At 55.2% G+C, this 18,839-nt stretch overlaps 9 protein-coding genes across 9 annotated transcripts; 5 read left to right on the top strand and 4 right to left on the bottom strand.

Moving 5' to 3' along the window:
• Positions 1-79: 79 nt before the first annotated feature.
• Positions 80-1,644, top strand: BO97DRAFT_228591 (lytic polysaccharide monooxygenase auxiliary activity family 9 protein). Its single transcript, XM_025690702.1, has one exon. The coding sequence runs from the start codon at positions 271-273 to the stop codon at positions 1,534-1,536; it is 1,266 nt and encodes a 421-aa protein (XP_025547216.1). The 5' UTR covers positions 80-270; the 3' UTR covers positions 1,537-1,644.
• Positions 1,645-2,136: 492 nt separating this feature from the next.
• Positions 2,137-3,679, top strand: BO97DRAFT_428761 (class I SAM-dependent methyltransferase; the record flags this gene model as incomplete). Its single annotated transcript, XM_025697319.1, has 9 exons — positions 2,137-2,292; positions 2,364-2,471; positions 2,530-2,540; positions 2,590-2,629; positions 2,679-2,689; positions 2,751-2,858; positions 2,916-3,071; positions 3,131-3,592; positions 3,646-3,679. The coding sequence occupies 9 exons, from the start codon at positions 2,137-2,139 to the stop codon at positions 3,677-3,679; spliced, it is 1,086 nt and encodes a 361-aa protein (XP_025547215.1).
• Positions 3,680-3,906: 227 nt separating this feature from the next.
• On the bottom strand, positions 3,907-4,812 carry BO97DRAFT_418050 (uncharacterized protein; the record flags this gene model as incomplete). Its single annotated transcript, XM_025696502.1, has 1 exon — positions 3,907-4,812. One exon carries the CDS (start codon positions 4,810-4,812, stop codon positions 3,907-3,909), a length of 906 nt encoding a protein of 301 aa, XP_025547214.1.
• Positions 4,813-5,178: 366 nt separating this feature from the next.
• On the top strand, positions 5,179-6,390 carry BO97DRAFT_418049 (uncharacterized protein; the record flags this gene model as incomplete). The annotated part of the gene is made up of 1 exon (XM_025696501.1): positions 5,179-6,390. The coding sequence occupies one exon, from the start codon at positions 5,179-5,181 to the stop codon at positions 6,388-6,390; it is 1,212 nt and encodes a 403-aa protein (XP_025547213.1).
• On the top strand, positions 6,269-7,563 carry BO97DRAFT_408604 (alpha/beta hydrolase). The gene has a single exon (XM_025695903.1). The coding sequence runs from the start codon at positions 6,621-6,623 to the stop codon at positions 7,428-7,430; it is 810 nt and encodes a 269-aa protein (XP_025547212.1). The 5' UTR covers positions 6,269-6,620; the 3' UTR covers positions 7,431-7,563.
• Positions 7,564-7,591: 28 nt separating this feature from the next.
• Positions 7,592-9,310, bottom strand: BO97DRAFT_462049 (MFS general substrate transporter; the record flags this gene model as incomplete). Its single annotated transcript, XM_025699397.1, has 6 exons — positions 7,592-7,861; positions 7,909-8,001; positions 8,067-8,564; positions 8,619-8,831; positions 8,885-9,010; positions 9,062-9,310. 6 exons carry the CDS (start codon positions 9,308-9,310, stop codon positions 7,592-7,594), a joined length of 1,449 nt encoding a protein of 482 aa, XP_025547211.1.
• A 1,220-nt stretch (positions 9,311-10,530) lies between these two features.
• BO97DRAFT_437951 (uncharacterized protein) lies at positions 10,531-11,906 on the top strand (the record flags this gene model as incomplete). Its single annotated transcript, XM_025697885.1, has 3 exons — positions 10,531-10,881; positions 10,971-11,620; positions 11,762-11,906. The coding sequence occupies 3 exons, from the start codon at positions 10,531-10,533 to the stop codon at positions 11,904-11,906; spliced, it is 1,146 nt and encodes a 381-aa protein (XP_025547210.1).
• A 38-nt stretch (positions 11,907-11,944) lies between these two features.
• BO97DRAFT_408603 (putative sensor histidine kinase/response regulator) lies at positions 11,945-16,135 on the bottom strand. The gene is made up of 3 exons (XM_025695902.1): positions 15,965-16,135; positions 12,412-15,902; positions 11,945-12,359 (listed from the first exon to the last, which is right to left on the bottom strand). The coding sequence occupies exons 1-3, from the start codon at positions 15,988-15,990 to the stop codon at positions 12,115-12,117; spliced, it is 3,762 nt and encodes a 1,253-aa protein (XP_025547209.1). The 5' UTR covers positions 15,991-16,135; the 3' UTR covers positions 11,945-12,114.
• A 1,625-nt stretch (positions 16,136-17,760) lies between these two features.
• On the bottom strand, positions 17,761-18,807 carry BO97DRAFT_408602 (uncharacterized protein). Its single transcript, XM_025695901.1, has one exon. It carries the CDS (start codon positions 18,578-18,580, stop codon positions 17,771-17,773), a length of 810 nt encoding a protein of 269 aa, XP_025547208.1. The 5' UTR covers positions 18,581-18,807; the 3' UTR covers positions 17,761-17,770.
• Positions 18,808-18,839: the final 32 nt, after the last annotated feature.

The raw sequence follows: 18,839 nt of genomic DNA, 5'->3' as shown, positions 1-18,839 counted from the left end.
ATTCTCGTGTTGAGCGGACTGGAGATCTTCTGTGGCTTTCCCCTTCATCATATCTCGTGTGGGGAAGCTGAACTTGACTGACTGGACCATCATGGCGTCCGCATGGTTAAATAGGAAGAGAGAGCCCGCGGGAACAGGGCTTCCTGCAGCAACTCGCCTTCCTTTGCACCCTTCGCTCCTTCGTTCCTTTCTGGGCTTCATTGATTGAAGTCCTTTTCGTTCTTTTTTTCTTCTTTTACCATACCCCGCAGTGCGGTGGATCCTTTCAACATGCCTCTTTTCAAAATCGCCACTCTCCTGCTTGGCTCCATCTCGCTGGTCGCCGGCCATGGCTATGTCTCGAGCATCGAGGTGGACGGCGCCAGCTACGGAGGGTACCTGGTCGATACTTATTACTACGAATCCGACCCGCCCGAGCTGATCGCATGGTCTACCAATGCTACCGACACTGGTTTTGTCTCGCCCACCGACTATGACAGTGCCAATATCATTTGCCACAAGGGGTCCTCGCCAGGCGCGTTGTCGGCCCCTGTAGCCCCCGGAGGTTGGGTGCAGATGACTTGGAACACCTGGCCTGACGACCATCATGGCCCCGTCATTACCTATCTGGCCAACTGCCACGGTTCATGCGCGGACGTGGACAAGACCACCCTCGAGTTCTTCAAGATCGATGCTGGCAGTCTCATCGATAACACAAATGTACCAGGTACATGGGCAACCGATGAGCTGATCGAAGACAGCTACAGTCGCAACATTAGCATTCCCAGCGACATTGCCCCGGGCTACTACGTTTTGCGGCATGAAATCATTGCCCTCCACAGCGCCGAGAATATGGATGGAGCTCAGAATTACCCTCAGTGCATCAACCTGGAAGTCACTGGCAGCGGAACAGCCACGCCGAGTGGTACCTTGGGTACTGCTCTGTACAAGGAAACCGATCCCGGAATCTACGTCAACATTTGGAACTCGCTCAGCTCCTATACCATTCCTGGTCCCTCGCTGTATACTGCTGGCAGTGCCGCGACCGCGACCGCCGCCACAACAGATTCTGCTAGCACTACGGCTGCCGCTGTCACTACTGCGAGTGTGGAGACTACCGCGGCTGTATCCTCGATTACTTCCCAGACCACCGAGCCTAGTTTGGTGCCCACTCAGTCCACGGGCGTCAGCGTCACCTCGAGTCAACCTGGTCAAATCAAGACTGGCGAGTCAGAGGGAAGCCCCGATGGTGAGGATTCTTTCCATGAGCCTACCGCGACTACCACGGCCTCGGTCGCTACGTCTTCTTCGAGCTCGACATCCTCATCTTCGACGACCTCCGGTGTTTTGAGTGGCGCCTGCAGCCAGGAGGGTTACTGGTACTGCAACGGAGGTACGGCTTTCCAGCGCTGCGTCAATGGCGAGTGGGATGCATCGCAGAGTGTGGCGGCGGGGACTGTCTGCACGGCCGGGATTTCTGAGACAATCACCATCTCAGCCGCTTCGACCCGCCGGGATGCCATGCGCCGGCACCTGGCGCGTCACAACCGCCATTAAGCGGGCGACCAGATGAAGCTGGGAGTGAGAACAACGTTACGAGTGAATATAATTGAAAATACTTCAAAGATCTTTGCATATACTGTACATAGCCTAGAATAGCGCAGCATAGCACGTGTCAATTGTGATCCCGAGTGGGAATGCGTGCCCTAACCACAGAGAGCAATCTAACCGGTGACGGCGCACGTTCCCAGCCCACTTTTAGGCGTCGATAGTCAACTCCAGAAGGATTTAGCGAAAAATGACAGCTCACATTTGACTGATTGCACACACACATTCCAATGATTCCCCATCCCATCCCTTCCTGCACCGATCTGCATCTGATGACAGACTGACGCAGGAGGCCGTTCGATCAGCATGTCGATCACTTTTCGCGATCTATCGCTTTTCCTGCTTACCATAGGCCCATCGCTATGACGTTCCTCAGTTACACACCCGATCGAGGGAGAGAATGGTGCGATCCTTCAATCGTACCTGTCGCTTGCCGTCGCCTCGTCGGCTGGGATTTCCCGGGGATCCTCTCCACATATTTCTAGGGGCTGCGCGCTCGTTGTCCCTGGCCAGTACACTCCATCCTTGGAACCGGACAGGGCCTTCATCATGACTAGGACCTTGCCCGAACAACATTTGTCTCATCCAACAGCCAATGGGGGGGGATACGGAGAGGAGCAGGAGCCCCACGAGGGTCTTTTGTCCCCTCTGGGCTCAGCCATTCCACCCGATGAGCCCGAAGAAGACTTTGGTACCGATACCGAGGTAGGTGTTGCTGATGTTGACACTTAACAGATCACGGCCCGTCCCGGAGTGTCCACTGATTGATCCCGCAGACCCTACGCAGTGATTATGACGAAGAGTACATGGAGACCTACTCTCTCTCCTCCAGCATCTTGGACTACCAGTATGAGAACGGTCGCCGATACGCAAGCTTCCGCTCGGTATGTTACGCGCTGTATTGGGTTCACGATCGTGTCTGACCATCCCTCTTATTCACAGGGACACTATTTGTAGGCAATTATACACTCAACATGGTGGGATAGTGGCTAAAGGGTTCAGGATGCCAAATGATGAAGAAGAGCAAGAACGATTGGATTTGGTATTATCTTCTGCCCAACTTCACCTTCCACATACTGATTATTTCGCAGACACATCATATGTGAGCTCTTCTCGCTTGCCATAGCCTCATTCGAGGCACAATCCTGACCTACTGGTAACAGTTACCTCATGCTGATGGGTGGCGAGCTCTTCAATGCTCCCATCAAGAATCCTCAGAAGGTACTCGACTTGGGCACCGGCACCGGCAACTGGGCCATCGATTTCGCTGAGTATGACTTTTCCCATCACTTGATAAGCATTGAGCCATACTAAACGAGAATCTCTAGCAACTATCGCGATGCAGTAGTGGTAGGGAACGACCTCAGCCCCATCCAACCCTCGTGGGTGCCCCCTAACGTGGAATTCTTCGTCGATGATTTCGAGTCTGAATGGCTCGAGAAAATGAATGCTTACGACTTCATACATTCGCGTAACCTTGCAGGGTAACAAGCTCTATCCTTCCAACACGCCGCGAACCCACGCACAGACTGACTCCTCCCAGCTGCGTTGTGGACTGGCATCGCCTCATCCGCCAAGCCTACGACCATCTCAAACCCGGCGGTTACCTGGAACTGCAGGAAAGCGCCGTCTGGGCCTGGAGCGATGACGGGACCTTGAAGATGGACTCGCCTCTGATGGAATACCTCATGGCGCTGAACGACGCGGCGCATATGATTGGACGAGAGTTGAACATATATGTTGACCTGAAACCGTGGCTGATTGCCCACGGCTTCGAGGATGTCCACGAGCAGACCTATATTCTTCCTTTCTCGCCATGGCCGCAAGATCCGCGTCTCCGGGAGATTGGACGAGTGCAGGCCGTGATGGTGGAAAAGGCCGTCGAGGCATACGGGCTACGTCTCTGTACACAGGTACTAGGCTGGGGCCAGGACCGCACGCGCATTATGCAGAGTCTGGTGCGGGAGCAGCTTAAGGATCGCTCGTTGCATTCGTATACCAAAATGTGAGTGAACCAGGTTCCTGCTCAAACGGCACGGTGGCTGATGCACTCTGCAGCAAGGTTGCCTACGGTCGGAAACCTTTGAGATAGCGAAACACTTTTATCCGTTATGCTTTATTGCCAAAAGAGAATTCAGATGGGGTTAACGAGCAGTGGGTATAGACTTTGTGGCGAAGGATTGAGATGCTTAGGCTGTCGATACGGGGCTACAGAACAAAAAACAGACGAATCTACAGATCGGAAACTCCGTGTTATGATTGTGATACTACCGAAAATGATATCAAGGCTTGCAGAAGAAGCTTGAAGTTGAAGTTCGCTCACTTACCCTCTTCCAGATCTCCAGAGCTTTCTGCAGTAAGGGCATGAACCTCCCCGACCCAGCCAGGCATGAAGACAGGCGCTGTGAAAATTATTCCGCAGGCGGCGCACAAGGCAAGGGAAATTTCTCGACCAGTGTCGCCGATCTCGACCTGGCAGATGGGGCATATGCTTTGCTCGTCAATTGACTGACGACGAGCCAGGGTTGGGGGCAAACGGACCGTTGGATGCGTGGGGTTAGGGCCAAATGTGGCAGCATATTCAGCTCGGTTGAACAAGCGAGGCTCGCCCAAGCCCCATGGGAATCGGGTTTGCCACTCCGGATCATGCCAGGGATGCCCAAACAGGAGCACGATGGTGCCGGCCGGTTCGGCGATCAGACGGAGGACAATATGACAATACTTCGTCAGCTGGATAACATTCTCGATCCTTGGGGATCGTGGTCGTTGCGCCGCCATGCCACGGGCTTGTGCCTCCTCTAGCCACTCCATCAAGGTCACTATGACATCCGTCTCCGGAAATCGGGTACGGTATCGCACCATGAGAGGGCTGCTCAGTTCTTCTTCCGTCAGCTTGTTGGTCAGAAGCTCATGGACACATTCGCGGAACTTATTGTATAGATGCAGTAAATAATGCTCCCAACCACACTCGGGCTCTCCGTTGGCGAGCTGCTCCAGCCATTGCCAACGGAAAATTCTAATTTGTCCAGTCATGGCGGCTCGCTGTTGCTCGGTCAGAGCGAGATTATTCTCGACATGGATTCGACGCTGGTAGACGAACATGATTATGACAAAAAGTTCAACCAGCCGCCGGAGCGCCCCGTCCATATACCTCGAAACTGCCAGACGATCCAGAGTGTCGGCATCATGAACAGGTTCCGGTCTAGATGAGGTCGGCTGAGACATGATGGAGGATGAATTGATAGACACACTTATTCACTTGAGGTTTTCGGGAAACTGTCCATCAAGGGAGCGAGTTGGGGTCTTTATATCCAGAGTCTCGTACAAAGACTGAATGGTTCTTAGCGAGAAACTCATCTTTTGTCTACCTGTGATCTTCAAGCCTGTCCAGAGCTTATCAATGCATCATCCATGACGGGCGCTCTTCTTCATGGAAGATTACTCCTATCTGGCGTGGGATCAACGGTCGTATGACCACCCTTGCATATCCTCTGGCCGTGACATAAAAAGCATGCTATGTCCTCTCGCGCTGTCAGGGCAATTGGCTAAGGGCTCTGGACCCTAATTGTTTGTGCTCAGCATCTCACCGTCATGTTTCAGCGGCTCAGACGACACTATCGACACCGTCGTCATCGTTGCCACCGTCGACACAGTTCCTCCACGCATGAGACGTCGGAAACAGTAGAGGAAATCTCTAATATTTTCACTGCTGAAACTACGACTTACCATAGTGGTGTTCACAGGTCGACTCTCAGGATTCGTGTGGCGGATGAATCGGTCTATTCAGAACCCTCCTCAGCAGCAGCAAGGGAACGTGCAACCCGTCCGGATACACATCACCAGAACGTGGACCGGGAAGGACACGGAGTGCACAGTACTAGAACCTCGAGCCAGCTGATGGTCAATGAAGTTACAGAAGTGGAGTCCCCAGATGATCCTCCGTTTCATTATGCAGAAACCGGCGCCCCTTCCACTTCATCTGAACTTGCGTCGAGTGTTGGCGCAGTACCTGTCGCTGACTTGCCGGAGAGATCTGCAGGCCTACAACCACGCAACGATTATGGATCTCATGGCTCCAGAAGGCCCTATGGGATGATTTTTCCACAAGACAGCCGTCCACCTTGGCTCAACTATCAGGTGAGTGACGGAGATTCTCCCAGCCCTAACAGGACCCGTGAGAGGACCCAGTCTCCGGCTGAAACTCCAGTGAGTGATGATATCCCTGCCGCGGACCAGCTGACTGTGAATGACCCTGATGCACCCATGTCCGATCCTGACGTTGATAACGGACTTTGTTCTACATGCCGGAACCCATTGAAACTCCCATGGTACGCTTGCAAGGGCAGCTGCGGAGCAATGTTCCATGCACACTGCGTCCACAGAACTACACAAGCCGGTGGTCATGATTCGTCTTGTCCCAGGTGTGAAAGTCGGTCTATATGGCCACTGTGCCCTGTCTGCTTAGACGGGGTTGAGGACAAGATTTACTGCTGCCCAGAACAATGTGACACGTGGTTTCATAGTGACTGCGTTGAAGAATATGTCAATACTCTTACCGATCTGGGTGGCCCTGTGATATGTCCGACATGTCGGGCTGAGTGGTCATCAGAGTCAGATGACAGGGCTATGTGTCCTATCTGCTATGAGCCCATGGAAGAAGCCAGTCAGGGCTTGACCACATGTACAGCGTCATGCAAAGCGCAATTCCACGAAGCGTGCATCGACAGATGGGTAGTTGAACTCCAGCGAAACTCGCGAGCGTTGACGTGCCCGAAATGCCGAGATTACTGGTTGACAGACTAACTTCAACTGTTGATTAATTGTCAGCTTGGCAAATCAACAAGGATCTGCAATTTCCGCCTGAATATTGCTCACTAAGCCGATTAGACAATCTCCCAAATACTAAATAAGTTTTTAGATCTGCATTCTCCTGACTCATGCCACCTATCCACTTACCACTATCATCACCCAATATGATAATCGAGCTTCTGCAGCGCCGTACTTCCCTGTCCACTGGCCTTTCCTACCTCACTATGGCCACCAATAAACTGACATATATCCAACAAATCTCCGTCTTCATTCCCGGCTTTGGCTGTCCAGCAACCGATTACATCCCACTGATCACCTATCTCAACGGCCATGGCCACACCCTCAACCAAGGACATGTCTACCTAGCCATCGACCTTCCAGGTCACGGCCAATCTCCCACATCAGTCATTTCCGCCCCAGAGACTGGTGGAATCAACGAACTCCTGATCCGACTCCACGAGGAAGTGCTCTCAGACCTTCTCTCTAGCCCACCAGCCAGCCTTAAGTCCATCCCCACCGTCCTCTATGGCCACAGCATGGGCACTCTCGCCGTACTCGATCTACTCGCACATACTCTCAGCATCTCATCGTCGTCTCTCAACCCCACTTCGACAATCCTCTTCGACAGCCCCTTCGACGGCACCGCACGACCCACTCCCCTCGACATCGAGACGCTCCCCGCCCAAGCCGACCAGTATCGCCCGACCATGCCCGCCCGCATCAGCCGGTGCTTTGGCCCACGCACCACCCCAGACTTCGCGACCTCCACGCTAGAAAACTTCTCACGTCTCGACTTGGAATACGCCATGCGTGTGGGGCACTACTATCAGCATGTGGATGCGCGGTTCGCGCAGATTCTGCAAGCGCTGAATGACCACAATGCGCAGCTAGTCGCAGCTGGGAACCCGCCCGTGCGCTTGTTGGATATACAGGGTCAGGAGGGGGGCTTTGGGACGAAACGAAAGAGTCTGCGGAAGGGAGATGTCACGGCGCATATGCGGTTCGCACGAGGGAATTGGATGCAAGGTGGCTAAAGGGGTATGTGGTGGAGGAGACGGGGCATTTCCCGCACGTGGATGATGTGGAGGAGGTTGGGGGCGTGGTTCGAGGTTTTCTTTGCCGGGGAATTGTAACTTGACTTGTTTACCGTATGTTGATACTAGTGATAGACTAGGTGGTTATTCTGTGGCGATGACTACAGAGTGTACTTGAACCCAGGTAGCCCGCCAATGACTAATTCGCCCCGATCGACCTTCTTGTTCAGGTAATGCAGTCGAAGCGATAGCAACGCAACCAGTACAATACTTAGTCCCGTCAGACCTATGCAGGTCGAAATGCCCGGACGGTAGTTGGGGGCATCCTGTGAGCGAAAGACCAGAGACCCGGTCATACCCCCTGAGGCACCGAGACCGACGAAGATGGCGCTGCAGATGGCGCGCTTCCACTGGCCGCGGACATTGTTGGCCTAGTCATGTTAGCTATGTCTATTGACCTGATGGGGGGTGTGCACACCTGATATGCCATCGCGGCCGGGATATTTCCATTTGCACCGATGGTGGTGAAGAAACACCCAACCAGGCGGGGGGCGATCCCTTCAGTGAAGCCCTGATTCTCGTTCAGCATCACTTTACCACACACATCATCCCCTCGACCACCAAAGATATACATACCATCAAAGGGAGTCCGATCAAGCTCAACATCGCATTGAACAAGATAATCGGTCCGCGAATCCGATAACGGTCGCCGACCCACGAAGCGGCCATCATGACAATCCCCGCGGCAGCGTACGGCGGTGCAAACAAACACAGCGACACGCCCGTCGAGAATCCCATGCCCTTCTGGAAAATGATAGGCAAGAAGTACGACAGAGCGTATGCAGTGGTCGTGCTGCAGAAGTAGATCAACCCGAATCCCCAGATATTGATGTCCACACCGGCTCCGAGGTACATCTTCAGATTGAACGCCTCAAGCGTTGCATCGGACCGGTCGTTGTCGATGCGACGCATCACGATCTCATACTCTCTGTGTGAGAGGAACCTATTCTGCTTGTGCATCATGCGGTCCGGGAAGTCGATCAGCACGAAATAGGCGATCGCCGCTAGGACGCAGGTGATGAGGCCTTGGATGACGAAGATCCAGCGCCAGGCTGTGAGCCCTCCGAGGCCGTTCTACAATACTGTGAATGTTTACGTGGGAAAGTGTTGAAGAGAGGCTGTACTAACCATGAATGTGATGCCATATGAGAGAAGTCCTGTGAAAGCCGACGCCACGCATCCCAGCAGATAGAACAAAGCGTATCGCTTCTGGATTTCGAACCGCGTGTACCAGGTCGAGATCAGATAGATCGCTGCCGGGAAAAAGCCTGCCTCCAAGGCACCGATAACAATACGGACCCCAACCAGCTGGCTCCAGCTCTCGACGAAACCAGCCGATAACTGCACCTTTCATCAGTCATCATGAGATCAACAGAAGCACACCGTATCCGTACCATAACAGCACCCCAGACAAGACACACCCCCGACAGATATCGCACCGGGCCCAGCCTACGGACCAAGACCGGTCCAAGAGCCTGGAAGCAGATGTACGGAGGGAAGAAGGCAACGGCGATAATGCTCTGCAGCGACCGTTAGCTCTGCACCGCTCCTCGCTCACACGCCCAACTTACATATCTCATCCCCACCAGATGCAGCTGCTTCGTCATGCCTGCCACGGATGCCGTTCCCAGGTTACCCCGGTCAATCAAAGAGACCGTGTGCAAGAACCCCAGCATGACAATCAATCGCCGATCCACCCGATGGAGGATCCGTCGTTCTTCTTTCGAGGCTTTCCCGGGTCTGACACGACGGTCGACGACATCTTTTTCTGGAGTCTGCACATGGTCGACGGGCTCTTTAGTGCTGGAACTGAGCGACATAGTGGGTCAGAGGATGGGAGGTGGGCGATAGACCTCCGGGGTCTGGAGGGGGACATATAAAGGATTGTCGGCGGTACGCCATCTGCAGCATCGATGGCGACTTGTGCACTGATGTCGTCTTGAGCTTTAATGCAGGCGCAGACACAAGAGGAGAGGATCAGTGGTGAGTAGGCTAGGAGGCGAACGCTAGATGTTGGATGCTCCATGTTGGCGTCGATCGAGAGGCTTTCGGCTTTCGGCGTTAAGAGCAGTGTCCATAGGGGGCGTTGCCTATCGCCGATGAGACCGGACATGCGTTAAGCGAGCTTGCTGCGTGCCTTGATGGGCCTAGGTCGTTTCTCCAAACTAAGGCAGGTATGTTGCAGTCGATCCCTGTGGTGATAGGATGGTTGGCGTTCTCGAATAAGCGACAAAGTAATACCCGCTGCATTTACTAGCCGTGATGATGATCATACTTAGCATCAACGGAACGTTATTCGATGCCGTGTTCGCAGCGTTACAGTCAAGCAATAGTCAAAGATTCTAGCCCTCTATCGCAATATGATATTCACTTACGATCTGCCCGCCCAGGCTACCGAGGTTAAGATACTGCCATCGCTCATCTCACTCCTATCGCGTTAGTGCATTCTGTGGGTGGCAGCGAGGACAGAATAGCACGAAATCCGGGGTAAATGCGGGGGATTTTCTTGATGTCAGGAGGATCCAATTCAAGCCAGCCTCTTGGCTCAATCATTCGCGTTCACCAAGACGGTAAACCCCAGATGGCGAAGACGTTCTCCCAAGAAGGAAAAAGGTCCGCTTCGGCTCCACAAAACTCGAAGCCATTCTGCAGAAAGGTGATAGCGCAGTACCAACTAGCATCACATCGGTCATCGACGAAACGCCCACCGCCCATAAAATCAGCAATACACCCACAGCCAGACACGGTTCGGCAGGTGGCTCCAGACAAAAATATTCCCCTTGAAACCACGAGGAGCCATCTGGCCAGGGTTCTGCTGGTGCTGGTATGAAGCACGAAGGACAATTAAGAGGGCAATGTGGAGCGAGAGAGGGCAGAAATGCAGCTTCAAAATTGAATGAACCCTAGTCCATGCCGCACGAGATGACGAAGCCTACAGGGCCTGTTTAAATTGCATGGAGAGTTATCTCATATCAATCCTGCTTCTTTCTTACAGCACTGGCCCATTCATCGGACGGTCTTGCCAAATCTCGCCTTCTTCATGGCCATGCTCGAGCTACTGCTGGCGCTGATGCCGCTCAGTGCCGCCACCATCACCCTCCACGATCCCAGCGACGATGTCGACCTTCAGACAGATGTCGCGGACAATGCCCTCACAGCCAACTGGAACTACACCCCGACCCTCTACCAAGTTGACGCCATCACCGGGGCGTACGAGTACACCAACGAGATTGCAACCATCTCGCATGCGACGCTCAGCGAGACAGCCAACGACACCAGCGTGGTGGTGTTCACCGAGTCGTCAAGCGTCAATATCTCCTCCTCCAAGGTCGTCAAACACGGCTACTCATCCGATCTGTACCAAGCCAGCTTCTTCGGGCTCAACGCCGCTGTAATCGTCGCCAACGCCTCGACGCCCATCTGGACAACGTCAACATCACCGTGCACAACGGCGCGGCGAACGTCTACTCGTACGGCGAGGGGACATACGTCTCGATTACCCACTCAAGACTGTACAGCTCCGGGCCGGTCTCGCACAGCCTCTACGCCGGAGACTACGGTACCATCGTCGGTCGCAACCTGCGCCACTACTCGGGAGGCTACCGGTCGTCAGCCTTCGCAGGCGACAGCCCGCAAGGCTACGTGTACGTGTACGACTCAATCGCACACACGGCGGAGGTCGGCAGCGCCATCATCTACGGACAGGCCACAGTGAAAGCGGAGAACGTAGCCGGATACGCAGAGCGCGCGCCGATCGCCTTCCTCGACAGCGCGACTGTCCGTATCGCGCACTCCAACCTGACGGCCGGCCTACTGGCAGGCGTCGTGACCTTCTCGTCGGACGCGCGAACCGCCGACTCAGAGGTGACCGTTACTGACTCGCGGATGACGGTCCTGCCCGCCGACGCGCCGGCGCTGTGGTTCGGCAACGTCGTCGCCTCGGCGGCCCTCACGCGCACGACCAGCGACACGGCCTCCAATATCCTCATCGTCGCCAACTACTCCCAGGTCACCCAGGATTTCTCCTACTTCGCCGCGTCGACCGCGCCGGCGGATGCGACTGTCACGGTCGCCCAATCGGATCTGCGCGGCGATCTAGTCGCGTATGATGGTAGCGCGGTCCGCTGGGCGTTGACGGACTATTCGGCTTGAACGGGCGCCGCGTACTCGGGCTATGGCATGGGCTATTTCTCCGTCGCCCTCGATGCTACCTCGTATTGGACATTGACCCGGGATACGGTCGTGGTGAACTTCACGAATGCTGATGTCAGTCTGGGGAATGTGTATGCGGCTGGGTTTACCTTGTATTATGATGGGAATGCCACGGCGAATGCGTGGTTCGGTGGGAAGACCGTGTCCCTGGCTAGAGGAGGGCAAGTGACGCCCGCGTCCGAGCAGCAGTTGACTGGGAAATGAGGCGAGGGGGTAGTGTGGGTATATCACATAGTTATTGGTATAGATGTATCTATTGTAATCAGAAAAGGAAGTCTCCAATGTCCCGTCCATCCTCGTGTTCGTCAAATACGTATATATACATCACCCAGAAATCATCACATCAATACAAAAAGGGGTATGTAGGAACTTTTCAGTGAGAAGGGAAGAAAGAAGGTATTAGTCGATAAGGTCAATGGACGAGTTCACCAATGTGTTTGATCAGTTCCTGAAACCGAACCGGTTTCGACAGGAAAATATCCACCCCATGCGTGAGGGCTTCGTGGCGAACCGTTGCACTGCCCAGTCCGGTCAGCGCGATGATCACCGCGGGTTTGGCCGCCGGCACACTGGTAGGGCTGAGTTCCTGTTGTGCCTCTTCGAAGAGACGAATCTGCCGCGTCGACTCGAGACCATCCATGACCGGCATGGAGATATCTAGGGGGGTGTTAGCACACGGGTCAAGTCCGCGGGGCCGGGAGAGGCTTACCCATGAGAATGATCTGAATCTGTCCGGCGTTGGCCTTGAACACCTCCAGGGCTTCCAAGCCATTGGTTGCCGTAAAATACGACAGTTTCGCCTTCTTCATGAAGGCCACCAGTAACTTCAGATTCACCTCGTTGTCATCCACCAGGAGGACTGAGGGTGCTCGTTTCGTCGTCTCGATCGCTAGTATCTTGGTCACTGAATCCCCCTTGCTGGATGTGGTGGTGGAAACCATGGTTGTGGAGGTGGTCAGCGCGATGTCCATACCTGACGAGGTCTTAGTCTGTACGTCTGTGGTTGTGGCGTGGTAGGCCGCCGTAAACTTGGTTGGCTGCGTACCGGGTTTCTCCTCCAGTGTGGCATCTACTTTGGCCGTCACCGACTGCGTCTGCTGCTGCTCGCGCCGCTGGATGCAGGTCATGACCGCCGTCGCCATCTTGGTCGGCCCGCACGGTTGGCTGACGAACTCGTAGATGGCAGACGACGGACTACGGTACCCTGTGGCAGCCATTTTTTGAGCCTCCTGTGGGGTGGGACACACCACGACTACGGGCGGTCGGCCCTTGGGCTCCTGACCGGTGGTCAAAGCCCTGCCCGTAATACTGGCCCAAGTGCTATCGACGTGGTCGAAATCCGAGTGCTGCACCAGATAGACGTCGTAGAGCGGTGCATCACCCGAATCCCATGGGACCAGACCGACTTGCATGCCCAGATGGTCCTGGCAGATGCTGGTGAGCGAGGTCCGCAGGAGCGCGAGGCCCTCGTCCTTCGCCTTCTCCGACCCACCGAAGCCAAGCAGTCCGATCGACTTGCCCCGAGAGAATTGTTGCGCCTTGTTGATTGTGCGCGTCTCTTTGTCGCTGTTGGGCCCCGGACTCGGACTGCGTAGCAGGTCGACACTCACCGTTACCTCTGTCCCCATTCCCCGAGTGGAATTGATATCGATCTTTCCTCCCATGGTCTGCACCGCCTGGTAGACGATGCTGAGACCCAGTCCGCTTCCGGGAGACAGGGGATCCTCTTGAGAAAATGGCTTGAAGATGTTGCTTTTGAGGTACTCCTTGTCAATGCCCTGTCCCGTGTCCTTCACGCTGAGGACGATGCCAGCCAGCTCATGCTTGAAAGGATCGGTGAACGGGATCCGCTTGGCCTTGGTGTTCGAAGCGGGGGACTTCAACGAGACCACGATGTGACCGGACCGCGTATATTTCAGAGCATTTCCGAAGATGTTCATCAGAATCCGTCTCCAGACACCGGCTTGGGTCTCAAACAGCCACGCCAGGCCGGGTTCCACGTCATAGATGACCGTGAGCGGCTCGTTGGCACGAGGTCTCTGCGGCGTGTTGCTCATCAGATAGTCTCCATCCCTGTCCTGGTCGGTGAGCACGGGACCCCCTTGGGCCAGGAACCCGGTAGTGGTAGCGAAGCAGTGCCCCGCGAAGACCGTATCCATGACCTCCTCGAGGACGGTGTCGAGTTGAACGTCGGTGATGAGGTTGACAATGCCTTCACTCGGTCCCTTGTTGGCCAAAGCTCGACCGGAATTCGCCTGTCGTCGAGTCAGGGCCGGGCCCGCCTTCAACCGCCCGGTTCTGGACTTGCGCGTAAACTGGTTGATTTTGGCGAAATCCAGCATGTTGTTGATGATGTCGAGCAGCGAGCGACCGCAATTCTCGATGGTTTGCACCAAAGCCACTTGGGGTGGCGTCATGCTCGAGTCGGACAGCAGCTCGGTGCTGCCCAGAATGCCATGCAAAGGACTCCGCAATTCGTGGGAGATGCTGCTGACCAGCGTCCGATTCGCCTTGTTGGCGAGCTCGATGTCCAGGCGATGGATCTCGGCCATGATGCTGTTCGTAAAGGCATACAGGTAGGCCAGTTCCCCCCGCGAGCTGAAGGCCCGGGGGGAGGTCGTCCAGGCGAAGACCCCAGAGAACCAGCGGTTGCGACGCGAGTCCCAGACGGGGAACAAAATGACACTTCGCGCGTGGGGAAAAACCTTGTGCAGGGCCTTACACTCTTCGCGAGAGGTGAGCTTCTGCCTCTTGCTCCGCAGACCATTCTTGCCGCCATGGGTGGCCTCCCGGCGCCGGTAGACAATTTCACGAGTGAGTGTGCTACCGGTGGCGCCATCACTGCCTTCGCTCGATGAGACCCAGCCATTTTCGTCGATATTGAAGATTCCACCCCGGGGATGGTGGTGCAGGAGCGAGCGCAGGTAGCTTTCATCAAAAGAACCAATGGGGATGGTCGCTTCCTCCGGAGTGGTTGAGAGACTCAGGACCTCACAAAGCGCCGACTCATCCGTTTCAGTCGAGGAATGTCCGACCGTGGAGTGTTCGCTATCGCTCCCCGACTCGCCGGAGCCGGAGGTCGTGCTGATCTCCAAATCGGAGTGGCGAGCCTCCCCGCTCTGCATCAGCCCGCCATACGATCGCACGCTGGCGTCGAAGAACACCACTCCCTCGACATCCAGGGACTCGCGCAAATCGTAAGCCGCCCGATTCAGAATTTCCCGTGTGCCGGAGGAGAGGGTTTTGTTTAGGGGGCTTTTCTTGCTCGTTGCATTCTCGGTGGCGCGGGTTGCGTCGTGTGCTTTTCCCCGGTTAGGGGTGTTCTCCAAGCCTGCATTCAGCGACGAAGCTGAAGGTGAGGACGCTTCCTTGGGAGTCCCAGTCTCTTTCGATTCCCGATGATCACGGGACTCGCGGGGGGAGGAGTACCCCGGGGTGCGCGAGGCGGGGTTCCAGCGCAGATGCATCTGTTTGTCGGACAGCTCCCAGTTGTCGGCACTCTTGCTGCGCAACCCGAGTGGCAGGGACAATCCACCTTCCAGGAAACGGCCCAGTCCGGCGATCATATTGGCCCCGCGCAGGTTCTGTTGCTGCGAGCGCACCATCTCCAAGTGGTTCATGATGGCGGCGGCGGTATCCTTCAAAAAGCGAAGCTCGAGCTCGTCGAGACCCGCTCGCGTTTCTCCATCGCTGACGGCGAACGCTCCGATGACAATGCCGCGACGACTGTGGATGGGGACGCCGGCGTAGAATCGAAGGTAAGGAGCGTTCACGACGTAACCGCGTTGTCGGGTGCGATCGTCCTTGGTCATGTCGGGAATGACCAGGGCAAAATGGCCTCCGCCGTCCCGGGGGGCTTCCTGGCCAGCATTGAGTTGGTCATAATCGCAGACGTAATGACAGACCCCATCACACTTGGGGATGGCGCTGCTTCCCAGCCAGAGCGCGTCTCCATCCTGGTGCACGCGGTCATCCTGCAGACTCAGGGTGCGGGTGGCTTCGGCGAGGATGTATTGGGTGTGGCGGTCGAAGAGGGAGATCATGCAGCGACGAGCATTCAATCGGAGGGCCCCGAGTTGAGCAAGAGCGGTCAGGGTGGTATCCTGCGACGACTGGGGGAGTTCATCTTCGGCTTCTTCGGACGAGGGGGTGGTGGGTGGGCGATGCAGCAGTCCTGGACGCTGTGGCAATTGACAGTATCTGTGGGGAAGCGAGTCGAGATTGGTTAAATACGAGACACAGAGATAATATCGACGGCTTACTTGTAGAACTCCCGCTCCTGAGCCATGCTGGCCGGATCATGGGTCGCCGCCACCTCGGACTCGAGGGTCTCAGACATCGGCGCGAGCGGTTGCGATTTGCGGGGATGGAGTAAACACGACGAACCACAGTCACCAGCCTACATCCGGGGCTGTAGATGTTGACCAGAGAAGGGAAACAGGGGGGGGTGAGCAAAGGGGGAAGGGGGAAGGGAGGACAGAAAAGAAAAGGGAGGAAGAAGGAGAGGCGAAAGGAGGAGGCGAAAGAGAGAACTGGAATGGAAAAGCCGGGAGGGGAAGTAAATAGCGGACCTCGGAGAGGGAAGCGAGTACCAAAGAGAGAGAGAGAGAAAGAAAGAAATGTTACGGGCGGGCGGGAAGGCGGCAGGCACACTAAAACCAGACCCAACCAGGGGAGTCCAGGACTAAACCAGAAGTAAAAGCCGGCACAATTCTCCGGGACAGAGAGAGAGAGAGAGAGAGAGAGAGCAAAGAAGAATTGAGGGCAGAGAAAAAGAAAGAGAGGCGGTCACCATTGGGGCCATTCATTGCCATTGCCATTAGGTACTAGGTATATGCCGGCAGGGTTCCCCCCTTTCCCTTTCCTTTCGCTCTCTCTCTCTCTCCCTCTCCCTCTCCGATCTTACTCTTACTCTTACTCTCATCTCATCTCATCTCATCTCATCTCATCTCATCTTCATCTACGTACTTTTAGTCTATTAGTCTATCCAACCTCGACGTCATTGTGCCACTCCTCTCGACCAATCACCCTGGACAGCCAACAGGGTTATCCAAGATTGTTGGCACCAGTGGGGACAGTGCATGGTCTGTCATGGCCAATCAGCATGCAATGTCTGCCATCCATGCCAGTCTAGACTCGGCTGTCAACGCCATCGCTTCCATTTCGGACTTCTGAGTGGATCCGTCAAATTCCACGCGATGTTTCTGGCACTCTCTTCCAGCCAATCGCTTCGTTTTCTCGGCTCGACTGAAAACCTGCTCCATTCCCCGAGAATCTCTTCGTTTCCCCATCAGGACCTTAGGGTTGAGATCGAAGACTTACCAACTGGTGGGAGAGACTACTAAGACTTAGTACCTACTTAGGAGTACTTAAGGTACTTAGTACTCAAGTACTAAGTAAGTGTCCGAAGTAAGAATACTAAGAAGTAATATAAGTAGGATAGTCGGGTAGTGGAGAGACTCCCGATCGACCCGCGGGTGATCAATGCAGATGATTGCTTCGACTCGTCTAGTACTCGTCGATCACCTGCCAGCTCGATCTTGACTTTCCGATCAACTCCATTCTGGCTTGTTAGTGCCAACAGAAAAGCATGCAGCAAGGGACAATACCTTGCTGAAACATAGGAGTAACTCTGCAATAGAGTTGTGTGGGAATTCGTGAACAGGGCCGAGGTAATTCTTCATGGCTTCTCCGCCACTCCGCTACTGCCACCCCGATGGGATACTCTTAGGGTAGAAGATGCAAAATACTGATAGCTCTCCACCATTGTATTGTGCCAGCGTGGCAGACGGCGTGTCGGACCGCAACGGCGCCAACAGACCAGTCATCTCCGCCGTGGCTGAAAGGTAATTCAGCCACTAACGGAGGTGGCGGCCTTCTAGATCCAATGCCTGGGCCGAGGCAGTCCACAACTCTTCCCGTGCGCGCAAGGGAGGGAAGGACGGTCACAAAGGCCAGCTCGAAGATGAGTAACAATGAGGTGTATTTGCAGTCATGGTGCATCTATATGAAAGTCGCAATAACAAGTAAACTAAAACCAAATGCCAAACTCCGCCCCGTCCAGATCATCACAGATTCCACGTGGGGAGGATATCACGATGATGCTCCGCGGCATCCAACCAGTCCATCTTGCTCCAATGCGCCGGTCGCTCCAGCGCATCCACAAAATGTCTTAACGCCAGTACCATCTGGGTGGCCCATCGCCGCGGACTGACCTTGCCCACCCCCGTCGCCAGCGGAGGGATCAAGATCCGCTCGATGCGCCCCGTCGCACGCCCTCGATTCCACCCTTCGACCTGCCCGAGCAAGCTCCAGATGCATTCGTACACCACCTCGCGATCCCAGCTCACCCGGTCCGGCATGCGCATCGTCGGACAGAGTGCCACCCACCGACATCCCCACGCGTTGCTCGCCAACGACTCGGGGAAGGGAACCAGCGTACACGTTCCGGGGGGCACAAACCCGCGCCACCGGTCGTAGAGCACCTGTTGCGCCGCCCGCGTCAGGGTCTCGTAGGGATGATCCGGGAGGCAGAATTTGCGGGTGATCGCATCGTCAAATGCCCCATCAAGCAGACCGTACGAGTTGGCCGGTGAGACGATGAGGTCGAAGGGCGTGGTGGAAGGGACGTCGCGCAGCGATTGATTCACAATCCGAATCTGGACCTTTGGCTCGGTCTCGTGGGCGGGCCATTGCTGCGTCAGCGCCTCCTGGAACGCGGTGATGGATTCCTCCTCCCGGCAGAGAAGCAGAAACTGGGGAATATCCTGGAGAGACATGGGCAGAATTAATTGGAGAAGTATGGGTTGGACGATGGGATAATGATCGGAGAAACTTATCCCCTGAGGTCTGTCAGCCTGGTAGGACCGAACACACATACTTGTTTCCTCACATGGAAGGCGGCTGCTCCCTGCAAACCGAGCAAACAGCCAGAGACGCAGTCACGATAATTTCAGGCCAACAATCATTACTACCTATCGCACATCTTGGTGTTTTCTCGCTACAAGTCGAGAAGCGAATTAAGCCCTGTACCTGGACTACGTCTTGGCAGTTTGTATTTCAGATAGTTGGTTGGTCAACTAGAAGGTCGAAGGGCCGACCCGCTACGAGATTATATATCGAAGCGGTCATGGGACA

This window comes from Aspergillus homomorphus, assembly GCF_003184865.1.
Source record: "Aspergillus homomorphus CBS 101889 unplaced genomic scaffold BO97scaffold_54, whole genome shotgun sequence".
In the NCBI taxonomy this organism is placed as follows: Eukaryota; Fungi; Ascomycota; class Eurotiomycetes; order Eurotiales; family Aspergillaceae; genus Aspergillus; species Aspergillus homomorphus.
This window is presented reverse-complemented; position numbering and strand designations above follow the sequence as displayed.